Below are 27,333 nucleotides of genomic sequence, written 5' to 3'. Positions count from 1 at the left end.
ATCCGGTTCTGTTCAAGATGCAACACACACAGACTGCAGACAGAGTCGGCATGAAATTGCAGAGTCACTGCAGTGCATCAATACTCATCAGAATACGACGCTCACAGCCTGCCAACTCGTTGACCTTGTGTGTGTGTGTGTGTGTGTATCTGGGTGTTTTTGTCTGTGTGTGAATATTCTGAATGAAAAGATCTCTTTCGTGATGAAACCTAACTTCTTTTTTTTCTTCTGTCTCTCTCAGCCCAAGCTAATGGCGAAGGATCTTCTAGACCTGGTGGCGTCCCATTTCAACCTGAAGGAGAAGGAATATTTTGGAATCTCTTACGTAGATGAGACGTACGTATACCCAACACATCCGATGAAATACTACACATGCCTCTAACCTATGAGTAAAGACTGTCAGATGAAGCTGTAGTCATGAATAGTTCAGCTCTCTGACTGTGGATGAGTGAGCATGCTGTGATAATGCCACAGGAGATGATTGGCTTCCCTCTTTCTCCCTTCTTCACTTTCTGTGACAACCAGCTTTTCATTTAGTCCTACACAGTGTGACCTACCGCTGTGCGACATTTGTTAGACGTATCTTCGCATGATTTCTTTAAGGCACACTTAAGAGCAGCGTCACGTCTGTTCTCGCTGCTAGAGTGCTTGGGGAAATGTGTTATAGTTTTCAAAGATTTTGAAATGTTGTCTGGTGACCTTTGATCCGCCCGCTGATCCTTCCCAACAAAGGGTTGACAGTTTGCAGTCGCCAAGGACAACATGCAAATAGACAAATGGATTTCTGTCAGAAACAAGTGCACACACAGTGTGAGTTCAAGTTTTCCTATACAAATACAATTTAAAACACATTGTGTTGTTGCTTGTCAGTGGTACTTGCTAAGACTAGCATCAGTATTTTATAAATCAATGCAATACTTTCCTGAGTGCTTTTGTTTTTGTCATCACTGACTAAATTATGCATGGAAATGCACACGTGATGACATCTTGAACATAAAACACCCCTCTTTTGGCTCATTTTTCACATGATGTTTTTTAACATTATGTGGCACTATGAATGAGACATTGTAAGATGTTGCAAGACTTTTCCGGTTGCTGTAGCAGATACTATCAGTCATTTCTCTTGGGCTGTGTTTCAGGGGTCATTTCAGCTGGTTGCAGTTAGATCGTCGTGTGCTGGAACATGAGTTTCCCAAGAAATCTGGACCCATTGTGCTGTACTTCTGCGTAAGGTAAGTACAATGGCAACAAAAACACAATAAACACGTTTCAAAATCTAGTGAGCTGCGTTTTTAAGCCTCAAATTGGACTTTTGAATGCGCCTGCGAATTATCAAAAATGAAAATATAGTGGATTTGCTGGACCGCCATGAGTCACCGCAAGCGGAGTGATACAATCAGCTCCAGTGCTGATACTGGGGGAATATCGCATGGCTGGAAAAGGCTCTCAGCCAATCAAATTCAAGAATGAGAAAGATTACCAGAAAGTTGTGTCTGTGTTTGTTTATTCTTTCAAATTAGCGGGGTCGGTAAACCACAGCTCACTAGCAGTTACAGAGAACTTAGCCAATCAGAATCCACCATTCCTCTCATTAACACCCCCAGCAATTTGAGCACCATGGCAACAGCCAGAGTGTTAATCAGACTGTGTTTGAATTGCAGAGCATGAGCAGATATCTGCTGGGAGGGTTGATTCATTTATATTTTAATTGCATCTGCTTCGAAATATGACCAATACAAAGAGCAACCCAGTATATTTATTGCTCATGTGTGTTTGTATGACTCTGCGTGTGCGAGAGAGTTATAGTGGGCAAATTTGTTTGCTTCCTCACAGTATTTTACCGTGTAAGTCGCAATCAGCACACAGTCATACATCACCACCCTCGCTGTGGGTAGATGCTGGTTTATTGCTGTCAAGCTCAGCATTAAAATAGCTCAGCAATTGTTGGGACACATTTGGATTGCTTTTCTTTCTTTCAGTCTATTTCACTTGCATCACTTTGCTTTTCTGGGTCACACACAGACACAAACACTTAAATGCACGCATACGCACACATGCATTTTGCTTTAATAGCTGCGTGCGGAGTTGTATGTCTTCTGCTTGAGCTATTGCATGTCAGTGCAGTTTGAATTAGAGTGAAGGCCCCGTTTTAATGCATGCATGATGTCCTGTGTACATCAGTGTGTATGTGTGTGTTATCCTTTCTGCCTGTGTTAGGCTATTGATTGGAGAGAGCTAAAGTCTTTGATGCGTTTAAGACTCTGTCTCACTCACATCTCAAATTAAACCAGCTGTCAATGCTGTTTTAATCACTTTGATCTCTCTCACTTTCACTCATTTTTTCTTCACTGCCAGTTACTTCTTTACACAGTCAATGGATTCAAAGCATATATCTTTGTGTCATGTGTCGTAGGGTTCATTTTAAGTTCATTGTGTGCATCAGTGTATGTTCAAGGTCATATACATTACATGCATCTGTGCATATATCTATTTATGTGTGTGTCTGTGTAACAGTCCATAGGTGAATGTCACAGCTTGAGACAATTTCTTATGTGTTTGTTTGTTGTTGTAGTTCCCGCTAACTCTAATCTGAGTGCTAAATGAAGCTTGTACAGTGGAAATTGTTTTCTTTTTGTGGGTTTTGAGAGGGATGGAGACATCAAGAGGATATAGCGAGTGTTTATGATGCCCTCTAGTGATTGGTTTTTGACTCTGTGTATAAAAAGTTTTTTTTTTTCAGTGAGTTTATTGAATGACCTGAAAAGTGGAATCAGAATTGGTTACTCGTACTGAACAATTTTGAATCACATTCACAATTCACAACACAATTTTATTGTGTATATTGTATATAAAACTACTGTCTTTAAACTTAGCCATTTTTGATGAGTGTATTTTCTCTTCAACAGGTTCTACATTGAAAGCATCTCTTACCTTAAGGACAATGCCACAATAGAGCTGTTCTTCCTCAATGCAAAGTCCTGCATCTATAAGGTAAACTGTTGTCACTGCTCTACCACTAGAGGGCAGTGTTAGCTACTACCTCTTTGGTTAAGGTGCATACATTTGTTACCTCCATCTGTTCTCATGGAGCATCTTAGTCATAAATGCCATGTAACAAATCACTCTGGAGCTGCCTGGAAAATGACATCATGACAATTAGCTGATGGCACCATAAAAACATGCACATTACCAAGCTCTTATCTATCGACTATCCTTCAGGCACCAAACAGCATAAAATAAAATGTCATGATATATACATATGTATGTAATTTACGTATGTAAAGTTTTTTTTTGTTTTTTTATTAAGAACTGCATTTGAATGATCAAAAGTTACCATATATTTTGACATTGTTAGAAAAGATTTATATTGCAAAAATATAAATATGCTGTTCTAATCCTGAAAAAACAATATATCGCAGTTCCCACAAAAATATTAAGCAGCGCAACTGTTTTCAACATTGATGATGGTAACAAATTTCTTGAGCACCAAGCTAAGCTTACTTAAATTGGAACGCAAAACTCCACACTTAGAGAATGATTTCTGAAGGATCATGTGACACTGAAGACTGGAGTAATGACTGCTGAAAATTCAGGAATAAATTACATTCTAAAATATATTAACATAGAAAAAAGTTATTTTAAATTGCAACAATATTTCACCATATTATTATTTGTTTACTATATTTATTATCAAATAAATGCAGCCTTGGTGAACATAAGATACTTTTTTCAAAAACTTTTGATATATAATTTTTTAAATGTTTCAAAAAGTGCTTAATTCTTCCAAAAACATTCTGCATTTGTGAATGTCATTTGTCGCATACCACACATTCCCACCATGAGCTCATTGCTCACACTTTACTTTAGAGTCAGCGCTTCCCAATATATGCCAGTATTCTGTGTGTGTGTGTGTGTGTGTGTGTGTGTGTGTGTGTGTGTGTGTGTGACATTCCTGAAATTCTTGTGTTCTGCAAAGGTAATGAATCGCTCCGTTTGTCTTGGTCATTTGAGTAGTAAAGACCCCCTACACTTCAATAACCCCTCATCTAAAAAAAAAGCACGTGTGTGTATGTGGCTTTGTCCTGCTATTGATTACACAGGAAATAGCTGAAGTGATTTAGATAGACCCTTCAGTGATAAGTCAGCAGATCAGGTCATTAAAAAAGAGAGAGATAAGATAAGAGGGAGATTAATGGAGATGTCCTGTCTGCTGTGATCCTGAACCTAACTCTCTCGTTCTTTTTTCTCTGTCTGTCTCCAGGAGCTCATAGAGGTGGACAGTGAGGTGGTGTTTGAACTGGCCTCCTACATCTTACAGGTAAGATCATGTTGGACTGTTTATCATTTTATGCACCTTCATGAACCCTGCACTGAACTTTTATGAAGTTCAGGACGTCTCAAACGCACGTGTGTAAGCATTATAGAGTCATATTCCGGTCACTACAGTATTTCAGCCTGACAGGGTGCTTTATTTTAAATCTAAAACAGGATGTTTCCTTTGTACTGTAAGTTAATCATATGAGGGAAGTACTTTAGAGAAATACGGTTTTCCTTTATGATGTGTATGTGTGATCCAGGTGTTGTAGTATCAGGTATGTTATGTGTGTTTGACCTTTCAGAGGATTCAGTCCAGATGGCTGCGATTGCATTCCCCACTGAGACACACATGCACCGTTCTGTGTATCAGAGGATACAATCTCTCCAAGCGTTCTTGTCTACCAGCAAAGACTCATTATTGATTCTAAAATATGTCATTTTTCTCTCCCACAGGAAGGTAAAGGAGACTTCACGAGGTAAGAAGCTTTTTGAATGAATGAATCACCTTCCATTGACCCCATGCACACACTATCAGTGTGTCATTGCAGAGTGAAAACAGATCCAATTTGTGGCATATATCAAACTCTCCTTCCCACATAAGCATATGAACACGATTCAAGAGAGATGGAGAGAGAGAGGGAATGAGAGAGATATGGGGGTGTGAACCCTGGGAACGGAGACAGAGGGGAGGAAATGGAATGCAGAGGATAAACAGTGTTAAATTACACACACTAACCTCTGGCTCTCTCCATTACACACACACACACACTCTTGAAACACTTTCTACACACAGTATCCCAGCTACAAATCTGTCACATGTGCATCCTTCCAGCTTTACTCTGTCACTCTGTGTCTGATAGTTTTCTTCGACTCTATTTCCTATTACACTTCCTCTCCATCGTTCTGTGTTTGGAGTGGCACACTACAAGTATGCAGCTTATTTAGTGTGCACAATATGCACATTTTATTATCGTGAAATACCCTGATAGATTTTGCCAAAATGTGCAGAGCACATTGTGAGCGATAATATACAATTTAACCTTCCATTTCAGAAATGAACTGGAAGTGATATCAGATGTGATTTTAATATCTAAACCTTGACTTATTATTTGATCAAAATTTTTTCATAAATTAGATGAATTATAAAAAGTATAACTAGTCATGTGACAATTATTATTATGTATGTACAGTTATTATTAAAATTGCAATTATTATTATTATTATAATTAATTATACTTTACATAGCATGATAAAGAGAAATAATTAAAGTCACACAAGAATAAGGAATAAAGTTTAATAATGATTTATTATTGTTATTGATGATAATAATAGTCATTTCTTATTATTCTTATTATACTTCCGGTGTATTTAATTCTCTCTCTTCGTCATTTGCCGCCGCCTTGCTGTTCTGTGATTCTGATTGGCTGATTCTTTGCCCTGTTGTAGTGGTACTCTTTCTGAGCATTTTGTGTTATTTTTACAGTAATGATGTTACTAGGGCTGATCTGAAGAAACTGCCTGCACTGCCTACACAAGCACTGAAGGAGCACCCTTCGCTCGCATATTGGTGAGAGACACACACAGCTGTCAGCTGATAATGAAGAAGTATTAACAAGATGTATCTGCTCCGTGTTGTAGAGCACCATGGGAAAGGATTCTCTTGAATAATTCGCTAACATAATTGACCTCAAATTCTATTTGATGCGAATGAATTGTTTCACAGATGCTGCCGTTCAAAGGCGCACACACTCACTTACTCACACATTCATATTGAGCAAGCCGGTGCACTTCCTGTTCCTAGAATGAACTTATCTCCTTCATGGTGTTGTGTTTCATTGGCTGTGTCTCTGTACATCTGTAAGCTCTCACTCTTGTCCGTTTCGTGTTCCTGTGGAATTAAAATAGGCTGACAGCCACATTCTCATGAACATTGTCATCTGTTGCCTCTAATTGTGTGTGTGTGTATTGCAGTGAGGACCGGGTCATTGAGCACTATAAGAAGCTAAGCGGACAGTCCAGAGGCCAGGCTATCGTCAAGTAAGACTGCAAGAAAGAATGTTATGTCCAATATGTTCCATTAAGTTTGATGACCAGAAAGTGTCCAAATGCTTTTCATCTTAAAGGATTGTTGACCCAAAAAATCTAAATTCTGTCATTGTTTCTGTCAATTCTGTCATTCCAAAAATGACTTTCTTACTTCTGCGGAACACAAAAGAAGATTTAATGTTTTGGAGTCCATTGACTTTCATTATGGAAACTGTGCTTGTTTTGTGTTCTTTTGATTCAGTATCTAATGCAATGTCATTCATGCATTTTAAGTGTGCCTGAAGTATCCAAATCCTTTTTCTACTTCCGAGATCCACTCCCACGTGTTTTCTGCTGATGCAAATTGTTTGCATATGGAACATACATAACATATTGTCAATGATTTCTTCTTTCTTCTCTCTCACAGTTATATGAGTGTAGTGGAGTCATTGCCCACATATGGAGTGCATTATTACGCTGTTAAGGTGGGTCAGTCTGCTCGGGGGGGGGATTTATAAGCACAGCCGTCAGTCCACACACAAACACACACACACACACACACACACACACACACACGTATGTTCTCACAACCTGCAGTATCGGCACTTTAGTTAAGTGTTAAAGGATGCTTAAGACTCTGTGTGTTTAAGATAATCATGCTGTCATCAACCATGAGCTGACACTACTCATCTTAATGCCGTGTGTGTATTAATGCTCTCTTTTTCTCTCTCTTGCTCTCTCTCAGGATAAGCAAGGTATCCCATGGTGGCTGGGTTTGAGTTATAAAGGCATTTTTCAATATGACTACCAGGACAAAGTCAAACCAAGAAAGGTAAGACCGTCTTTCCTCTGTTTGACTTTTGTTTGTCCTCTCTTCACATCTCTTCATCTCCATTATTTCATAATGGTTTTACTTCCCTGATGTTAATTAGTAGTTCTTGGCTTTGCATAATCTGTCCTGCACCATTTGTGCTACAGACCTGAACAGTACCTCAACTTGTTGAGGAGAGGTGTCCCTTTACTTTTCTACACAATCAGACTTGTGATTGTCAATTGTTAGGCGATTTTTTTGACTTAGGCAACCACCCAAAACCAGTCCCTTCCCTAAAGCTCTTATGAAGCTTTGTTTCTTCATGAGGGAGAGAAAAAAATTCCGACTTCTTCTTTAAAACTCTCTGCTTTGCAGAAAATCCAGTGGATGTAAGCAGTTTTCCTGTCGCTGTGTTTTGAAACTTAGTGTGAGCTTCCTCAAGTGTGTGTTTGTGAATATGTGTTCATCACCTGGTCACCTTTGCTTAACCTCATGACATCATCCATTAGAAGTCTGACCGTCTGACACTCGGGTGTGGTGACCTCAGAGAGGTCATGACCTCTGGCAGTCTGACCCCATGTAGCATTTTTTTTTGGTAACTTTAGACAGAGATTCTCAACTTCCAGACAGACAATCAGTGACACCCAGTAACTGAAATGCTACAAAAGAATCGCTTGCTGTCAGAATGACTTTACTTCAGGTGTGCGCCCCGCTAGCTTTGGTTTTCCATTCTCACAGCACACACCCGTGTTTAAATTCTCTCCAAAGGACAGGCAAAAACTTCAGCCTGTGGTGAGGAACAGAGAAACCTTTCCGCAAACCGCAAGCTAAAAATAGCTTTCAAAGCAGAACGTCCAGCCAAGCGAAAAGCCAAACTCAGGCCTATTTACAGAGAAGGATCTGTTACAGAAAGCGAGTTAAAATGAAACGACACAGCGGAGGTCAGCTCAGAATGGAGGGAAGAGAAACCAGCGAGAAGAACAAACGCATCTGCAAAAACGCCACAGATGCAAAATAAACTAAATTATAGTTCCACTGACAAATCCACCTAAACCTGGATGACAATTTAAAGGGATAGTTCAATCAAAAATGAAAGTCACCATTTACTCACCCTCATGTTGTTCCAACCCTGAAGGAATTATTTTCTACTGCAGAATGCAAAATAATATATTTTAGAGAATATTTCTACTGTTTTTATGCATACAGTGCTAGTTAAAACAAGATTGGACCCCATTGACTTTCATTGTATGGACAAAAAAACACTGAGACATTTTTCAAAAAATCTTCTTTTATTTTCCACAGAAGAACGAAAATCCTCATGTTTGTAATGACATGAGGGTGAGTAAATAATGACAAAATGTTTAGTTTTGTATGAACTATTCCTTTAATTACAGTGGACAATCAGACGTCCAGTCCTGCATGAAATGCCAGTCTGCTACTTTCTATTGATCTGATCTGCGTTTCAGATGGGTCATTGCCACTGGTGTTCTCATTACACAGCTTGTCTCCATCACACATGCACGTTTTTGTGTTTTGATGATAAGCTTTCATGCGCTAATAGTTAGTGGCTGTTCTCCATCTGTGGGCAGTGTGTGGGACTGTGAGATATACAGTTAAAAATGCCACACACTAAAAGTTGCAGACTTAGTGAGTGAGTGGTTGGGTTTATTTAATGATTTTCAAACTAATTTAAACCCTCTCCTAATGAGAGCATCTGTGCCAAAGTGTGTGTGTAAAGTTTTACAGAGGCGTGACCAATATATTTGTGGTTTCGTCATGAATTGTAGTGCCTGTGATTCTCAAGAGCTATTGTCCTCTACCTAAACCCCCTCTAGCAGCCTCCCTGACTCCAAAACCCGCAACAGGAAACCCAGCAGCAGACACCCGCAGGATTACTGTCGCCCTGACAACACAAAACATGCTGGAAACATTAGTGCGTCTGACGAATCCGGGACCACTCCCCAAAAACTGGCATGTGTGTAGCTGTTTCTGATTCGTTTGGATCAGCTCATTAGCTCCAGTTACTAAAAGATTTGTGCCTTATAAAACGTATGAACAGCAAAGCAAATATGAAAAGCGTATAGTTGCCTTTCTAGCCAGATGTGATTCTATAGCTATGAATCATGAGATTGCAACCCTTGAGTCACCGGTGATTGTTTTCATCCTGTCTGCTGCTGGTGACCTTTGACCTCTCCAATGCCCTGTCTTTTCTCATAAGCGCTCATTATAGCTCTGGCTAAGTAAATACCATGCCCCACACACACAGTCTTCCTGTACTCTGTATGTGTGTCTTTGTGAGAGAGAGGGGTTGGGGGTTTATTGTATTATTCTATGTACAGACAGACTGCAGGGAGGGCGTTGTGCGTTATATTAAAAGGAACAGCAGTGAATGTGAGTCATAGTGATGACACACCTATGACATTTACTAAACTCCCTTATATTGGAACATTCTGTGTAAGAAGGCTTTGGCCATCTAAGTGGTTGTTAGCTGTTCTAAAACCTAGTTGGCTGCTTATATAGGCAAGATTAAAAGGCATCGTTGTCTCAATGAAAAGTCTTTTTCAAATAGTAGACAACAAAATTAGGCTCATTTTGGCCAAAACCTTAGGCAGCATTGCATGTATTATTGACAGACCATGAATGCATTTTTGACTGTTTGCAAAATGCATTACAGTATTTATTTACATCCAAAATAGTTGGAATTGGTGAGAAGGTTGAATAAACACTAGTGTTCAAAAGTTTGGGGTCGGTAAGATTTTTTTTGATGTTTTTGAAAAAAAAATATCTTATGCTCACCAAGGCTGCATTTATTTGTTAAAAAACTACAGTAATATTGTGAAATATTAGTACTATTATTATATTATTTAAAATATCTGGTCATATGGTTCAATTTTTTTTAAATTTAGATTTATACATCATATGAAAAGTGAGAAAATCGCCTTTAAAGTTGTCCATTTATGTTCGCGATTGTGCTGCATTCACTCACAAAAATAAATGTTTTATATATTTACGGTAGGAAATTTACAAAATATCTTCATGGAAAATTATCTTTCTTAATGATTTTTGGCATAAAAGAAAAATCGATAAGTTTGACCCATACAATGTTTTGTTGGCTATTGCCACAAATATACCCGTGCTACTTGTGACTGGGTTTGTGATCCAGGGTCACATTTATTTCCGTGACAACAAAGCTGAATATTCAGCATCATTACTCCAGTCTTCAGTGTCACATGATCCTTCAGAAATCATTCTAATATTCTGCTCAAGAAATGTTTCTTGTCATTATCATCATCAATGTTGAAAACCAGTTGTGCTGCTTAATGTTTTTGTGGAAACAGTGATAATTTTTTATGAATAAAAAGTCCAAAAGAACGATTTTTGCGATTTTCACTTCCTCTTTTGTTTAATTTAATTAGTTCTTTCTGAATAAAAGTATTGATTTCTTTAATTTTTTTTAAAGTCTTTCCCCAAAATTCCGAACAGTAGTGTAAATCTGTTTTGTTCATTAATAAAAGTATTGATGAAAATGGTACCATCTTATTGAGAATAGACTATTTCACTCAACATTTGTGTTTGCATGCTTTTGTTTATAAGTTTTTAGTTTAGCTGCATGCTATCATCAGACTTTATAGGAATCAACTACATCTATGTCTTCAGAACAGAAGTGGGGTTTTCAGACAGAGGCATGGCCAATCTCTGGACCCCATCACCATGGCTGTGAGCCTTCATTTTAAATCCTTTGAAGTCCAGGACAAAGTTTAACCCTGTTTCCAGAGATCTAAATAACCAAACAACACAAGGCCTAGAACACAGTTCAGCTGTCAGTGAAATATGTGCTGGAACGAACCAGGATTCAGCTCATAAGGGCATCGCTGGGCACTTGGGGCCCTTTGATATGCCTTTTCTCTTTTACTGCCTCTCGTGACTGCATGCTTAAAAATCACGCACACTTACAGTTGAGATTGCCTCATTCCAGAACAATAGCTGAAGTCCCAGTTCCACCTCACTGTGCCCAAAATACTCTGGTGTGGTTAATGCCCCATGCCTCATTGGCTCTTATAACTGCAGAGAGCTACAGAGTGTTTAGATGTCATGGAACATTGTAGCCTCACTCACTCTCTTTTTCCTCTCCCTCCCACTCTCTTAAGGAGAGAGAGAAAGATTAGTATCTCCATAATGAAAGTTGTTTTGAAAGTGTTGAGGGTCACGTTTGTTCTTGGTCCCATGAGACCATCAAAGCATCTCATAAACACCAAGAAACATTCACTTTAACACCATCAACATCTCTCTGCTGTTCAGTGACACTGTCTCTGTGATATATTGGCATGGAAATTGTAAGGAATTTAACTCTTCTGGTTCCAATTCCACTCAACGGTTTCCTGAAAATGTTCCTCTGTTTTATCTTAATTGGTTCTTTTTATAGCTCAGCACTTTGTGCTTTAAATGTGCTTTAAAAAATTGCTTTATAAACAAGTTTGAATTGAATTTACAATTTTAGTACTTTTGTGGAACAATATACTAAACAAAAACAAAACTATCTTTGGTAACATATTTTAATGTGCCATTTATATTATTAAATTACCATACAATTTGTTTATCAGTATTAGCTTAATATTATTTACATACTTTTATAGTGTTTATTAATATTTTGAATCAGCCTTGATTTTTATATTTGGTTTTCGTTTTACAATTTTGTTTTGTGATTTTTAATTATTTAGATTTTGTGTAAATATTTCTAGTTAGCTTTAATTTATTTTATTTCAATTTAGGTATTAGTACTTTTAGTACTTCCACTTATTTACTTATTTCAACGTATTTATTTCAGTAAGTTGCCAAGGCAAAATTTCTAATTTTTCAAGTTTTTCATCTAATATTTATATTTTGCTTAATTTCAGACTTCATTTAAATTATTGTAAAATATTTTTTAGTTTTAGTTAATGATTACAACACCAATGTGTCACTGCACCAATTCAAACCAATAACAAGTTTGAGACTCTTTACACATTCTTTACAAGAACTCCCTCAAAACAGTCCTTTGTTCACAAATTGTTGTTCACAGATCTGTATTCTTGTGATTCTTTTTGTATTATTTTGCAATAACTAGACTTTCTCATTTCATTGATTTATATTGCAGTCAATTAGGGGTGGGCAATATACTGGTAGACACGATTAACCAGTTGAAATCTCTTCATCCGGTAGAGAATTTGGACTATTGTCTATATCGCGGTTACGCACGCGTGATGTTTCTGTGCTGCGTAGTCACGAAAGCTTATCGTATGCTTGCATTTTTAAGCATTGTGGTTTAAAAAGCAAGTGATTTTAAACCACTGATGCTCAATAAGCAGCAAAAGAGAACTCATTTCGCTATATGAGTGCACTGTTTGAGAGACTGTTTCTCAGTGCTGTCTGAGAGTTAATGCGCATGCATTAATAAAGCCACTGCTTATAGAGCGTGTGTGTACTGAACTGAGTTCTTTTTGCCTCCTAATTGTGCTTAAATGGTTAAATACACGCATCAAAATCTCGTCTTTGCAAATATCCTCGTAAACAGTCATTTATGTCTTAAGTGAACGTAAACAGTTGAGAAGGAAAACGCATGTGTATATTGAATCCATGCATTCGGTCTTAAAGGGACAGCAGCCTAATATACCTGCTGTCTTCTGTGTCATTAATGTTATTCAAACAACAAAAGAGAGAAAATATCACTTTTGTAACTATTATAATTTACTGTCAAGTAGGGCTGGGACAACACGACGAAGTCATCAATGACGTCGACGCAAAAAATACGTTGACGCAAAATATGCGCGTCGATTCGTCGACCTGTTTTCATTTCTCTAAAAAACGTGTGCAAATTACTTCACAGTGTGTACCTTATGTGCGCTGATACGCGATGGCCATCATTCTATCCAACGGTATATAACCAATCCAGGGGGTTTCCTGCATTGAATTTTTTTTTGGCGGCCGCCAAAGCCTTATTTGATCGTTGAGTGATGTAGAATAGAATGACTGACTGCGCTTGACAGGGCGCATATAAGTACGAGAGAGAGCCCCGGCCGCGCGCGCGCGCACTCACCGTCTTCAAACAACACGAGCGCTGTCTTGCTCTCTCTCCCTCGTGCATATTAATCAAAATCATTAGACACGATAGAAAAAGGGCGGAAGACCAAAGTTTCACGTGGAGCATTCGGAGATTTTTTTCTCTTGAATTACCGCGGAGTGTGAATTGTGGTAAAAAATAAACTGCCGGTATAATCACACAACGCTTGCCGTAGGCTACAGGTCCGATTCGCGAACTAATGAATCATTTGAACCGATTCACTTTAATGAATGGTTAAAACAACTGATCTGTCCAACACTGAACTCACGAGACGTCTGAATCGGTGTATAACATCGGTAACACTTTACAATAATGTTCCATTTATTAAATTCTAGTTAAGTACTTTTTTATTTTTTATTTTTTATTTTTTTTTTTAAGAAAAAGGTGAGTGGCAGAGTGTATTACTATACGTTGTTGTTATTTTTATGTGAATGAAGAATTAAAATATGCACTTTTTTCAGTAAGCTAGGACTATGTGTTTTCAACATAAATGTTCAATTCTGTTGGTTCAGGAAGGACGCCATGACAGGCTGCTGGCTCCCACTGTTAATTTTTATTTATTTTTTGTTGGAAAAGCACTCTCTGTATTAGCTTAAAGCTCCCAAGTTTACATTGGTTACTGTATTCTTTCAATTGCTCTAAACAAGTATTTTGGGTGACCTTTTTATTTTTTTATTGAATGCTAGACATCAAGTTGTTGTTATTTTCATCTGAAAGAAGAACTTTTTTTCAGTAAGCTAGGCCCTATGTGTTCAGTAAGCTTGTTTCAGTAAGCTATGTGTTTTCAAGGCTTTAAGGTTTTATTGAATGCTACCTCTGACTAAGAATGCATTACTATGCACTTGTATAGTCTTTTATTTTGGAATTTTACGAGCAATAAACATATATTGCAATGTTAAGGAATTCATGTTTTTTTCATTCAGATATGTAAATTAACATGTATAAATTGCTATTAGTCAATTAATGGGGATTGGGGAGATAATTGATAATCGAATCGAAATCGAATCGGACTGGAAAAATGAATCGTTAGATTAATCGATGCATCGAAAAAATAATCGCTAGATTAATCGTTTAAAAAATAATCGTTTATCCCTGCCCTACTGTCAAGACTATGCAGTGTTTTGATTACTTTATACAATTTATGTTGTATTTCTTATTTCTAGTGCTTGAAGTTTTTCATGTAGGTCTATTACATTTGTTCAGATGCAGGACAGCTATTTTAATGCAGTATTTTATCTGCATCGATGGAACAGTGCAGACATTAAAAAGACATTAATGGAACCGACCATTGTGAAATTCATTTGGTTTTGAAAAAGAAGCCGTTTTTAATTCCCAATCCTAGTGATATATGTGGAAATAGTTGTGTGTGTGTGTGTGTGTGTGTGTGTGTGTGTGTGTGTGTGTGTGTGTGTGTGTGTGTGTGTGTGTGTGTGTGTGTGTGTGCGTGTGCGTGTGCGTGTGTGTGTGTGTGTGTGTGTAACTAACTATGTTCCTTCCCTCCCCTCTTCCTTCATCTGTCCATTGTTTTCCCAGGCTCTAAACATTCTTGAGCTCTTTAAGCCAACCCCCTTCCCTTTCCTTCTCCACTCTCTTCCATCCTTTCTTCATTTTTCATCATTTTTTCCTTTATTTTTCTTCTTTTTTTCCCTTATATCAAGGTCTTTGCAAAGGAATGCTCTTAATAATGATATTAACAGTAATTATGGATAGTTTATATAGCCTAGCTTGGAAAGAGTGTATAGTGCTCTCTCTCTCCTGTTATTAAATGAAAGCAATAGAATTAGTGAGCGCATATTCACACCACTTTCTCCGCCACTCTCTTTCTTTTGCGTTTTCTTTGTGTCTGTGCAGCTGATGGCTCCAGGAGTCCAGTGTGTGTATCTCAGACATCCATGTGTGTGCGTGATGGTGTGTAATGAGAACCAGAACCTGGTTTCTTGAGTGAATGAGGGGAAAAGAGGTGGAGGAGTCTAACAAAGCTGTAGTGCTGCATTTTCAGGGGTTACTACAGCACACACTCATAACACATCACTCTGAACTCTCCATAAACCCCGCCCACACAGGAAGTGTGTGTCCCAGAGGGAGGAGAGGCTTGGACGGGGTTTGACTCCTCCTACTCTTGCTTGCTTTCTCTCTCCATCTCTCTTAAGCCAAACAGTCTCTCTCATTTTACACATATACAGAGGAGGGCTCATTGTTCCCCATTGTTTAAGGAGGATTTTACACACACACTTTCACCATAAGCACAAAGGTGAATGAAAAAGTAAAGTATCTTGGCTTGGACTTGCATTCTGGATTGTCTTTTACTGGCTGTTCCTGTAGTTTTCTGATCTGGAAGGAGTTTACAGTCTGAAGACGTTGGAGCACCATCCGTGGAATGTTTGATTGAAGTTTTGGGAATGTTGTTAAAGCGTTCTCTCATCTCTGCAGGTGTTCCAATGGAGACAATTGGAGAATTTGTACTTCAGGGAGAAGAAGTTCTCAGTGGAAGTTCATGACCCAAGAAGGTAAATCTACATTACAGCCTACACATGCTCGCTCACACACACAGGTCATGGACTATATAGGCTTACAAACAATGTCTATCACACTGACAGGACATGCTGTGGCGGCCACTTTCACTCCAACCCAGCACGAATTTTAAAGACAAGTTTGTTTAGATGTCATGAAACGTTTGAAAGATCTCAGCGGTTTGTGGGTCCCGTTTTTGTCCTTTGATTCTTTTCAATTCCAGTGTGGGAATAATTGGAATTACTTAGAAGTAAAGTGACATGATGTACTGAGCTTTAAACATAGGATATTCTACAGCATCAAGAGTAAAATAGGGTTGATTATGAAGTTTGATTTGCATGGAGGAACATCTTTATAAAGCATTTACATGTCAGTTATACAAGTTTAGTTTATTCTAAAATATGTCAGACTTTGACAGGAAAACCCATTTTTCTGTCCCCCTCTTCCTTAAGAGAAACATTGTGAGGTAAATGTTCATAGTTACAGCTGGTTGGCTTCTATCCACAAGTGTCCACTGAGCTAAGCTATTTGTTATTGGATTGAAATCTCTTACTTCCTGTGTCCTGTGGAGAAGAGCGTAGAAATACAACTGGAACAAATGAACAAAAACATACCCTACTCTTTCTGTCTGACTCTCCATCTGTGGAGACCGAGATGCGGTTTGAGTTTATTCCGATTCTCTGCTCTTCTCTCTCATCCTGTCAAAACTGGGGATGTTTCGGATCTTCAGTTTTTTTCTGAATCTCTCTCCATCGATATTAAGATGTGTTTACGTTTTAATCAGACCTTTATGACATCATCGGTGCGTGCTGAGGGCTGGTTAGTCTTTTAGGAGAGCAGACGCTGCCAAAAGCAGCAGCACACGCTGCCTCAGATGCTGACAGATAAACCGCCTCATTCACGCTGTTCAAACAACAACCACGACAGCCCAGAAACGAGGAGAACACGGAGGGAGTTCACAGAAATGCTGGAGGCTGGGGAAATAAGACATGAAAGAGAGCAAAACAGTTTAGGAAGATGAAACAATCTGTTTATTTTGCAGCATGAGGGTCTGTAATGTATTTTACTTCTTGTTAGGTTCACTGTCATTCAGTTAGAGTCATTGCAACACACACACACACACACACATGCGCTAATATCGTTTTGATAAGAGTCAGAACACGAGGGTCTGCTGTTTATCTTTGTTCTAGTGGAGAGGCCTGGAGATTTTTATAAAGCCCATCACTGGACACACACATGCGCTGGGTTTGACCACAGTGTAAATGGTGTGTGTGTATGTGGGCTACACTGTGTGTGGTATGTTAAGCCGATACATTACAGGACTGTCAGGAGTACTATGTGCTAACACCAGTTCACATTTCACATCTCCCACATAAATATATATTATACAGGTGGCTAATAATATGGCAGACAATATAATTTAAATGGATTTTGTGTTTTTATGTGTCTCTCTAGTTTAAACACTATCATTCAAAAGTATGTTTTGTTTTCTTAAAAAAAGAAATGAATATAAATTAATATAAAACTTTTATTCAGAGCATTCATAAAAGAATCCTAAAAAAAAAGGGCATCATAGTTTCAAAAATACAACAAAAATATTAAGCAGCGCAATTGTTTTCAACAGAAATATTTATTGATCAGCAAATCAGCATATTAGAATGATTTCTGAAGGATCATGCGACACTGAAGACTGGAGTGATGATGCTGAATATTCAGCCTTGCATCACAGGAATAAAAATCTAATACATTTTAGATCAAATAAGCGTTGTCTTAGCATTAGCTTAATTAGTCAGCAACAAGATGCTCAACAGTGTTTTTTTTTTTTTTGCCTGTTTTTACTTTGGCTGTAGTTACTTTGAATGTAGTTCTTCTAATTTAGAGGTAGTAACCTTTTATGACAGTATATTTATTGAAAAGACAAACACAAATATGCTGTGCATCTGTTAATACATAACAGTGTATTAACAATAATAAACATTTTTACATCCGTTTCTGCACTGACAATGTCATAAAATTCAGTGAATATAAAGTCGGTTTGTGTTTGCTCCAACTGCAGGGCGTCGGTAACGCGGAGGACATTTGGTCACAGTGGCATCGCCGTGCACACCTGGTACGCCTGTCCCACCCTCATCAAATCCATCTGGGCCATGGCCATCAGCCAACACCAGTTCTACCTGGACCGCAAACAGAGCAAAGTAAGTGTGTTTATGTTTTTAGGCTCTGTGTGTGTGCGTGTGCGTGTGCGTGTGCGTGTGTGTGTGTGTGTGTGTGTGTGTGTGTGTGTGTGTGTGTGTGTGTGTGTGTGTGTACTTGTACAACTATCTTTGTGAGGACTGGTTTTAGACTGTCGGACCATTTTAGACCGAGTTTTAGACCATCGGTGTGAGGACAAAGAGAGTAAAGTGGGACATTTTGTCCGGTCCTCACTTTCTGAGACCCATTTAAAGGCCTGTTTGAGGGTCAAGACTTGGTTTTAGGGATAAGGTTATATTTAGGTTAGGTTGGGTTTAGGGTAAGGGTTTGGATTAGGCACTAGTTGTGATGGGTTGGGTTAGGGTTAGGAGCTAGAGATTCCATTGTGTTAATGAATAGATACACAAAGATAGATGTACAAGAGTGTGTGTGCGTGTGTGTGTATCTCTCTGTGTGTGTGTGTGTGTGTGTGTGTATGTGTGTGTGTGTGTGTGTGTTTGCTTGTTAACCTTTTTCTTACTACAACAACCTTCCTGTGTGTTTCTGTGGTCTACCTCTAACCATTTCACTGTCTAGACTACCATCTCTCTGCAATCATCATGGCTACATTAACTTTCTCTCTTTCACTCACACACACACACAACTATCTGTCTCTGATCTTGCTCATGGATTCTGTTACACTTTTAAAAGCTGCGGAATGTTCGTCTCCTGGAAAATTCTGACACACTCGTCACAGCTGGCAAGCACATTCACTCTCTCTGTCTCTGTCTCTCAGAGTAAGATCCACGCAGCGCGCAGTCTGAATGAGATAGCCATAGACCTGACAGAAACAGGAACCCTCAAGACCTCCAAACTGGCCAACATGGGCAGCAAAGGCAAAATCATCAGCGGGAGCAGCGGGAGCCTACTGTCCTCAGGTCAGAACGCACACATGCTCGCAAGTCACCTTTATTTATATATCGCTTTATACTTTACAGATTGTTTCAAAACAGGAAAACAGAATCAATGATGCAAACAGAATTCAGTTCAATAACTGTAAAGTTCATCAATTACGAATCTAGTTCAATTCCGAAATAAGCAGCTCTACTGAAGACAATAGTGTCATTATTCAGCTTGAGTCAGTTCAGTGATTGAAATCAGTTCAATAGTGTCAATACTGCAAAATGTATAAATTATTAAACAATTTTGATATATAAAGCAGCTCTGCAGAAGGCTGTTACCATCCAGCTCAATTCAGTTATTATCCGATAGCGATTCAGATTACTGAATAGGGGCTTTCGCACCACAGGATCCTTTTCATATTGGCGGAAGTAGACAGATTTTGCCGTTCGCACCGCAGGAACTAGGAACGATTTTAGTTCTAGGAACTCCTTTTGGAGGAACTAATTTAGCTCCTACTTCAGAGTAGGGTCTAAACCAGCACTATAGGAACTACCAGTAACGTTGGTGTACGCGATTGGCCGAACGCACGCGAAACACCAGCATCCGCCATTTTTAAAAAAGCTATGTAAACACAGATTATAGCCTATAATCTCCAGAAACTAACTCTATGAACATGGAAAACAGTGATAGATGGGCCTTCTTAACCTTTATTATACAATACAACCTAATTATTTTACATTAAAAAAAATTTAATAAAAAAAATCATTTTAATCCATTATTTGTTACACAATGTATACAACATGTTATCGTTACACCCTGCCCAGTGCTGTCCTCCACAACGTGTAATATAAAGCCTATGAAAACAAATATTGTGAATGTATCTATGTTGGCTATGCTGTACATTATAAGAAAAAAAAGGGTTAAATACAAACATTACATTCTAAACCTAAAATCAACTGACTGCTGAAAGAAAACAACAACAACATTAAAAACAAAAACAAAAGCACATATGAAGAACACACATTTACTCATATGAACATGGTTATATTACATTAATGTGCAATTGACATTTTGTCAGAACCTCTAGTAAATTATTATTTTTATTATTTAATGATTATTTTTCAAATTATTATTATTATTATGTTATTTTGTTTAGTTGTCTATTCGGAATCGTGGGAGAATTGCAATCTCTATGAAAAAAAAAAACTTAAACTGAAAAAAAACTTTTGTAGTGTGCACTTTGCTTCATATACTCCTATTATATGTGTGAATTCAGTGTTTATGATCTCATGGTGATGATGATGTCATACACTGGGAGTTTTGGGGTGTGGGTATGTGTGTAAATTTTCTATGGGGTGAGAGTGAGAACAGCTTGTCTTGATGCTGGTTTTGGACTCTTGCCGTGGTGTCAGATATCATGAATTAAATTAGCTCATAGCAGGACTGGTGTCAGTCATGTGATCTCCCCTTTCATCTGGGCTGTTTCTTCAGCCTCTTAATCATTGACCACACGTGATAGATTAGTGGAAGGTCAAAGACAAAAAGAAAATTCAAAGACAAAAAATGTAGGGTAGCACTTGATGTTATCCAATTGGAATTGATTGGAGAATCCAAAATAGAGTCATACTCAGTAATTTCAGTTCACAAAGAAAGTTTCTTCTTTGGAAAAACATGCATGAATTGTGCACAATAAGGCATTAAGTGAACAATATCTATTTTGATTTCACATTCCCTTTAAAAAGACTATTCAGTGGGGCATAATGGAGGGAAATAACTCCACCACTGGTTTTAGTTGTATTGTGAAAAGTTAGGCTGTTATACTTTATTGTTGTTGGTATTATTTGTTCTGCCCATGCAGTTTTGCTTATATAAGTAGAAAACAAAAAGTTGTTGTGCATTACTCCAGATTTCAGTGTCACATGATACTTCAGAAATCATTCTAATATGCTGTTTGTGGCAAATTCAAGCTGAATAAAGATGAATATGTGCATTGTTATAAATACACTACAGTTAAATGTGCATGTGTGTGTGTCATTGCTCTGTAAAGTCGTCAGATGTTACAAGAGACCCCTTTTCTCCTGTAGTGTCTGAAAGGATAGAGAGATTTCCAACTCTCTATTTGGAAGAGGGACTCTCCAAAACAATGTCCCTCTGTTCCAGTGACAGAATTATGCCTTAGTTTTGTGTGTCATGCAGCGTGGTGCCTTTCTTTGCAGTAGATTTGCTTCATAGGTTCACTGCAGGAAAGTTCTGCCCCTCTGGAGTTCCCATGAACCCCACCCATAACTGATTTTTCTCCTAATGTCTTTCTTTTCACATCTTTGTGCTGGACATTTTCCAATGGGAAGCAAAAATGATTTATTTAGCTTCTCAGCAGTTCCAGACTTGGTGGAGTGGAAAAGCTCTTTGCAGCTAAATTCTCCTGTCTCTCTCACACACAGGAACTTGGAGACAATAATTCCCACTCTGTTTCACTTGTATGTTCATAGTGATTCTGGGAAGACAGCTGTTTAAATGTGCCATTAGAAGTGCTCACCTAACAGCTGGTTTTGGAGCTTATAGTCCATATGACATTCAAATGGATCATATTTACTTCATTTTATATGTCACTGTGAATATTTTTTTACTCCAAAATACATTACCGTTCAAAAGTTTGGGGCCTGTAAGATTTTTTTGTGTTTTTTTAAAAGCTCTTATGCTCACCAAGGCTGCATTTATATGATCAAAAAAATACAGTAAAACAGAAATATTGTAAATTATTATTTTATTATTATTATTATTATAATGATCACAATTTAAAATAACTGGTTTCTATTTTAAAATAGTTCTAAATGTAATTTATTCCTGTGGTGCAAAGCTGAATTTTCAGCATCATTACTCCAGTCTTCAGTGTCACATCCTTAAGAAATCATTCTAATGCTGATTTGCTGATTTTACATTTCTTATTATTATTAATGTTGAAACAGTTGAGCTGTTTAATATTTTGTGGAAACTGTGATACTTTTTTTCTAGATTCTTTGATGAATAGAAAGTTCATAAGAGCACCTTTTATTTGAAATAATAATATTTTGTATTAGTATGTCTGTCACTTTTGATCAATTTCATGCATCCTTGCTGAATAAAACTATTAATTTCTTTTAAAAAATCTAATTATTACTGACCCCAACACTAGTGTATGTTACAATATGGAAGATTGCCAAATGCCATTACATATTGTCTGATTTACAGTGACAGGACACACTTTGGTTTCAGGGCTTTTGTGCAGCCCTAGACCAAAGATACAAACACACACACATACATAACAGGCTTGATTGGGCACTAGCGACACAGCCAGTGACCCCGGTCATATTCTCTCTCTATTACTGCTGACCCTTCACTGATTCCCAGACCTGCCCACACACACACTCATTACCCCCTTCTAAACACACCAGACACATCATATTCCTCTGCAGAGATGCAGGAATCTGTCCATGATGCTGTTTCCCACTGGGTAAACAAACACTGATTTAATTTCTTTAGCATTGTCTGGTGATATTAAGGTACTGTTGTTATGTAATCCTTGCCAATCTTTCCAAAAAATTCCACTGGCTTCCTTGTAAACATCTCAGACCTTGATGCATGCACACACACAGCTTTGCTCCATGCTCTGATCCACATGGAGTTTCTGCTAAACAATTAGGACCCTTTGTTCAGTTCCTTCCGGAAACACACACACACACACATTCTTCCCCTTTCAGAGCGTCAAAAGAGGTGAAGTACACACCCTCTCAATAAGCGAGAAGGTCAGTCTGATTGTTTAAGCTGAAATCTGGAGCTGCTGATGCTTGTTTGACCTTTAAATGTTTCTGATCTTTGACCTTTAGGTTACACGCACGCATATACGTATTTGGTCAAATGTGACTTATGTCAACCCTAGATTTGATCTAACCCTGTGTGTGTGTATTTGTAGGCTCTCAAGAGTCGGACAGCTCCCAGACCGCTAAGAAGGACATGTTGGCGGCTTTGAGGGCCAGACAGGAAGCACTGGAGGAGACGCTCAGACAGAGAATAGAGGAACTCAAGAGCATCTGCATCAGAGAAGCGGTAAGTACCGAAACAACCTTTCACTTCAGCATAACGGCTTTTTGGAAACCTAAGTTGACTTGCTGTCTACAATCTACATTGGCAGAATTTTCTTTTTCTTTTTTTTATTGTGTATTTGCCAGAGAAGAACAAAGACAATTCCACTCAATATTTTTGTGTGAAGAGTGTTTCAAATCATGAAAAGGGCTTCAAATTAGCCTCTTAATTCTATTTACAATTTGAATTAGTATCTAATATACTTGTACTTATATTTTTTAATCGTCAATTATTAACTTTCTCTGCTATGTTGCATTAACATTGAGCAGTGCATTCTGGGATTACATGAAGTGCTGCTGTAGATTTTGAACAAAACAAAGTATCTGATAAGGCAGCACACTTCTGTTTGAAATGACTTTCACAAAGCAAGCACAACAAAAGTTTTGATCAGAACTTGTATCTTAATCTATATCTATATGAATAAACACTTACACAAACAGCTGGATTAAGAGTGTAACATAGTATGATTTGTTTCAGGAGCTGACAGGAAAACTTCCAAAAGAGTACCCTCTGGACCCCGGCGAGGAGCCACCCACCGTCAGACGCAAAATCGGCACAGCCTTCAAATTGGATGAGCAGAAGATCCAGCCCAAAGGAGAGGTCAGTGACATCCAACCTCATCCCACCCTGTCACGACCTCGCTGAGTGGGCATCCTGTTTATAGTCTGATTTAGTTGGTCCCGTTCAAACTTCTGACCCCCTGACCACAGCGAATGCTGCACAATTTTTTCATCATAAACTGCCCTTTAAGCCAAACTCAGACTCAGATGCTCATGTTTGTGTGCAGGGGTCTATAAATAGCTCCAGTCTGGCATGATCAGGGGAAGTGGTGATAGTGCAGTGTATGTGTTGAGTGTCAGCCAAAGGAGCAGGATTACAAAACCCAAAAAAGAGCTTAGCTTTGTGAATGTGTGTGTGAAAGAAGCAAGCTGAAGTTATATAAGAGGTTACAATGTCATCTTCGCCTCGGAGTGTATGTGCCTTTTACATGACTGATGATTGTTGATTTTGGGTGATTAATCGAAGGCATTGATAAGAGGCCACAATATCTTAGCTCTCTCAATGTGTGTGTGAGAACTAGACAATTTGGCGCCCGTAGCTGTCTTGTTATTCTGACGGAGTGTGTGTTTGCAGTTTTACAAAGTGAAGAATTACATGTTTTTTTTTTATTAATTTACTCATTTTGTGTGTGTTTACATCTGTGTATTTTTAGGAAGAGGAATTGGAGCGTTTGGAAAGGGAATTTGCCATCCAGTCTCAGATAACAGAGGCGGCGCGGCGGTTAGCATCGGATCCTCACATCAGCAGCAAGAAGCTGAAGAAACAGAGGAAGACGTCGTATCTGAATGCTCTGAAGAAGCTGCAAGACATTGAGAACGGCATCAACGAGCACCGCGTTCGCTCCGGGAAGAAACCCACGCAACGTGCCTCTCTCATCATAGAGGGTGAGGAATTACGTTTATAAAGATGTTTTCACTCAGTTACTTGTGAGTTCATTAAGTGTTTCCTCTGTAAAGTCTTTCATGCTGAGAGCAAGAGTAATCACACCTCCCCATAGACCTATAAAACAGTGTGAACGTATGTGTTTGTGTGTGACCTCTGCTGTGAAAATTCACTCATTTTCACTCTCAGGTTGCAGCGATTTGTTTGACATTTTGGTGTGTTGGAGTTTTCGCTTTGTAATTGTCTTTGTCTTTGTTTGGCAGAAGCAAATATCGGCTCAGAGGACAGCTCGTTGTCTGACGCACTGGTGCTGGATGATGGTGCGTTTTGTACACTTTTATACACGCATACCAATTATAATTCTATAATCTAATTTCAAGTTGAAGCAGAATATTTAACAAGCAAAATTTAGGGCAGGGTTTGATTTTATCCATCTATAGTTTAAGATTGGGTGTTGTACACAAGAATTAAGTGTTTTGTTTGATATATCATAAAAGTCACAATAAACAATAATTATTTTGCCAAGTAATATAGTTTACAGATACAAAACATTTGCCTAATTAATATTAATTCATTTGACTTCTATATTTAGTATAGAATTTTATTTATTTATTTTTTACAATAACTTCAAATATGGCTCATGCAATCAGATAATCCACATCAAGCCATTTTGTAAACTATTTTCTATTTTAAGTTCTTTTTTTATTAAATGAAATGCATTTTATAAAAAAAAAAATGAATTTAAATGTAATTTTCTTAATTTCTAACATTTAGCCATTTTGTCCACAAAGGAAACACATATACACAAGCCATCTTAACATTCAGTCATATATTTATCTCAGTTCATCTCACTCTATGCTCCAGATGACTCCCAGGTGACAGGAACCCCCACGTTCTCTCCAGCTGCCTCCCCACACAAAGGTCTCCCTCCCCGACCCCCGTCCCACAGCCGGCCACCTCCCCCCCAGTCCCTGGACGGACTGAGACACCTGCACTACCAGCGCAGTGACTACGACAAGTCCCCGATCAAACCCCGCATGTGGAGCGAAAGCTCATTAGACGAACCCTACGAACGGGTGAAGAAACGATCCTCGCACTCCAGGTATGGATCAAACCGAAAATGTGTGTTGTGCTTGGTATGAATAGTTTGTTGCATGTTTAAATGAATGAATCATGTTTATTCTTTTCTCTTTGTGCAGTAGTCACAGGCGGTTCCCCAGCACAGGCAGCTGTGAGGCGGGAGGGAGCAACTCTCTCCAGAACAGCCCGGTGCGCTCCCTCCCGCACTGGAACAGTCAGTCCAGCATGCCCTCCACCCCTGACCTGAGGACACGGAGCTACGTCCACTCAGCCAGGTGCTGCCACACACCCTCCAATGTCCTCTACTGTCAACATGAGAACATTACCTAGTGTTTTATTTAACATACTATTTACATAATTATATTTTTTTATGTGAAATAAATTCATCCTTATTTTATAGAAATAATTCTTATTTTAAACTGTTAAATTTTATACAATTATACATTTCATATAAAAAAACCTACATAAATCCAAAATCAACCTTATTTACCGTTATAGTACTCGTTCATGCATGATTCATTAGTGCTCATTATTTTGAGAAAAGTAATGTTAGTGTTTGTAATCTTTCTTTAAATAAATTCCTACATCAATTCCTATTATTTTTTCAACATCAACTCAATTCTAATTGATAGAATCCATCCCTTGTTGCATTTTTTCATAGAATATACTAATTCAATTTGAGATACACCGCATTGTTTCATGTTGACGTAGACAATTTGTAAAAAAAAAAAAAAAAAAAAAAAAACACAAACACACAGATATACAGTATATATTTATATGTAAATATATCCAAACAATCCACTAAAAGTTTTTATTCTTTCTCAGTTTAACTCAGCCCTTCCGAGGCCGGAGTTCCAGTTTGGAGTCTCAGGGGAAGCTTCTGTCCTTAGAGGCAAACACAGAGGCAGGACTTAGCCCTGACCTCTTTCTGTCAGGACCCCAGAGGACAGGAAGCAATGGCTCTGTTGTCCCCGACGACTGCTCATCTTGCACCAGCCACTCCAGCTCAGAACATTATTACCCCTCGTCCACCTCTAACCCCAACTACTGTACGTTGGCCGAGGACTCGCCATCCAAAGCCCGTCAGCGCCAGCGACAGCGCCACAAGTCCGCTGGACACCTGGGTGCGTCCAGTTCCGGCAGCATGCCCAATCTAGCGGCCCGTAACGGGAGCACCCACGGAGGAGTGTGCGGGAGCCACCAGGGTGTGTACCTCCATAGCCAGAGCCAGCCATCCTCGCAGTACCGTATCAAAGAGTACCCGCTGTACACAGAGGGCAGCAGCCCCAATGCCGTGGTAGTCCGCAGCCTGGAAAATGACCAGGAGGGGCACTACAGCGTCAAGGCACAGTTCAAGACCTCTAACTCTTACACAGCTGGGGGGCTTTATAAGGAGGGGTGGGGCTCTGGGGAGGACGGGGAAGCGGGTGGCGGCAGCGGGAGGTTGACGCCCTCCCGCTCGCAGATTGTGAGGACTCCGTCTCTGGGCAGGGAAGGAGGAGGAGGAGGGGGGCGGGCAGCGGTGTCAGAGGAGCTGAGGTGCTGGTACCAGCGCTCGTCTGGATCGATAAAGGAGCACAGCCGCGTCACACACACCAGCTCCAACGCTTCAGACGGCCGTGGAGGACGAATAGGGTCGCTAGTGAAGGGGTCACCAGGTGAGCAAGACAAATATATACTATGCAAGAAAAATATAAATACTCGATAGACCTCAATCAGAGTAAACGTCATTAATTAAACACAAACTTGTTGCTAAAATCTATTATTTATTTGCAGTGTATATGTATATATAGCCATCATTCTTCGCAACACAGAATAATAATATTTTCTTAGTGACAGTTATAACTCTGTCTAT

At 38.8% G+C, this 27,333-nt stretch overlaps 1 protein-coding gene across 13 annotated transcripts in view; it reads left to right on the top strand.

Annotated features, from left to right (window-relative positions):
• The window catches only part of frmd4a (FERM domain containing 4A), a 154,013-nt gene that overhangs the window by 120,800 nt on the left and 5,880 nt on the right, over nucleotides 1-27,333 (top strand). For 7 of the 13 annotated variants that reach the window (XM_082181786.1, XM_082181776.1, XM_082181785.1 and 4 more), the window contains exons 3-21: nucleotides 242-336; nucleotides 1,140-1,232; nucleotides 2,907-2,991; nucleotides 4,262-4,318; nucleotides 4,771-4,793; nucleotides 5,801-5,884; nucleotides 6,289-6,354; nucleotides 6,770-6,827; nucleotides 7,088-7,174; nucleotides 15,681-15,757; nucleotides 17,815-17,956; nucleotides 18,730-18,871; nucleotides 22,786-22,919; nucleotides 23,433-23,555; nucleotides 24,169-24,400; nucleotides 24,662-24,718; nucleotides 25,263-25,500; nucleotides 25,598-25,753; nucleotides 26,304-27,136. In XM_082181786.1, coding sequence (XP_082037912.1) covers nucleotides 242-336; nucleotides 1,140-1,232; nucleotides 2,907-2,991; nucleotides 4,262-4,318; nucleotides 4,771-4,793; nucleotides 5,801-5,884; nucleotides 6,289-6,354; nucleotides 6,770-6,827; nucleotides 7,088-7,174; nucleotides 15,681-15,757; nucleotides 17,815-17,956; nucleotides 18,730-18,871; nucleotides 22,786-22,919; nucleotides 23,433-23,555; nucleotides 24,169-24,400; nucleotides 24,662-24,718; nucleotides 25,263-25,500; nucleotides 25,598-25,753; nucleotides 26,304-27,136 — 2,782 coding nt within the window. Of the gene's footprint in view, nucleotides 1-241; nucleotides 337-1,139; nucleotides 1,233-2,906; nucleotides 2,992-4,261; nucleotides 4,319-4,770; nucleotides 4,794-5,800; nucleotides 5,885-6,288; nucleotides 6,355-6,769; nucleotides 6,828-7,087; nucleotides 7,175-14,703; nucleotides 15,502-15,680; nucleotides 15,758-17,814; nucleotides 17,957-18,729; nucleotides 18,872-22,785; nucleotides 22,920-23,432; nucleotides 23,556-24,168; nucleotides 24,401-24,661; nucleotides 24,719-25,262; nucleotides 25,501-25,597; nucleotides 25,754-26,303; nucleotides 27,137-27,333 lie in introns of those variants that run through there. The other 6 variants (XM_082181787.1, XM_082181784.1, XM_082181782.1 and 3 more) reach the window with 3 other exon arrangements.

Source organism: Leuciscus leuciscus, assembly GCF_965113295.1.
Source record: "Leuciscus leuciscus genome assembly, chromosome: 10".
NCBI classification, from domain to species: Eukaryota; Metazoa; Chordata; class Actinopteri; order Cypriniformes; family Leuciscidae; genus Leuciscus; species Leuciscus leuciscus.
The sequence above is the reverse complement of the archived record's forward strand: the minus strand, read 5'-3'. Positions and strand labels throughout refer to the sequence as shown.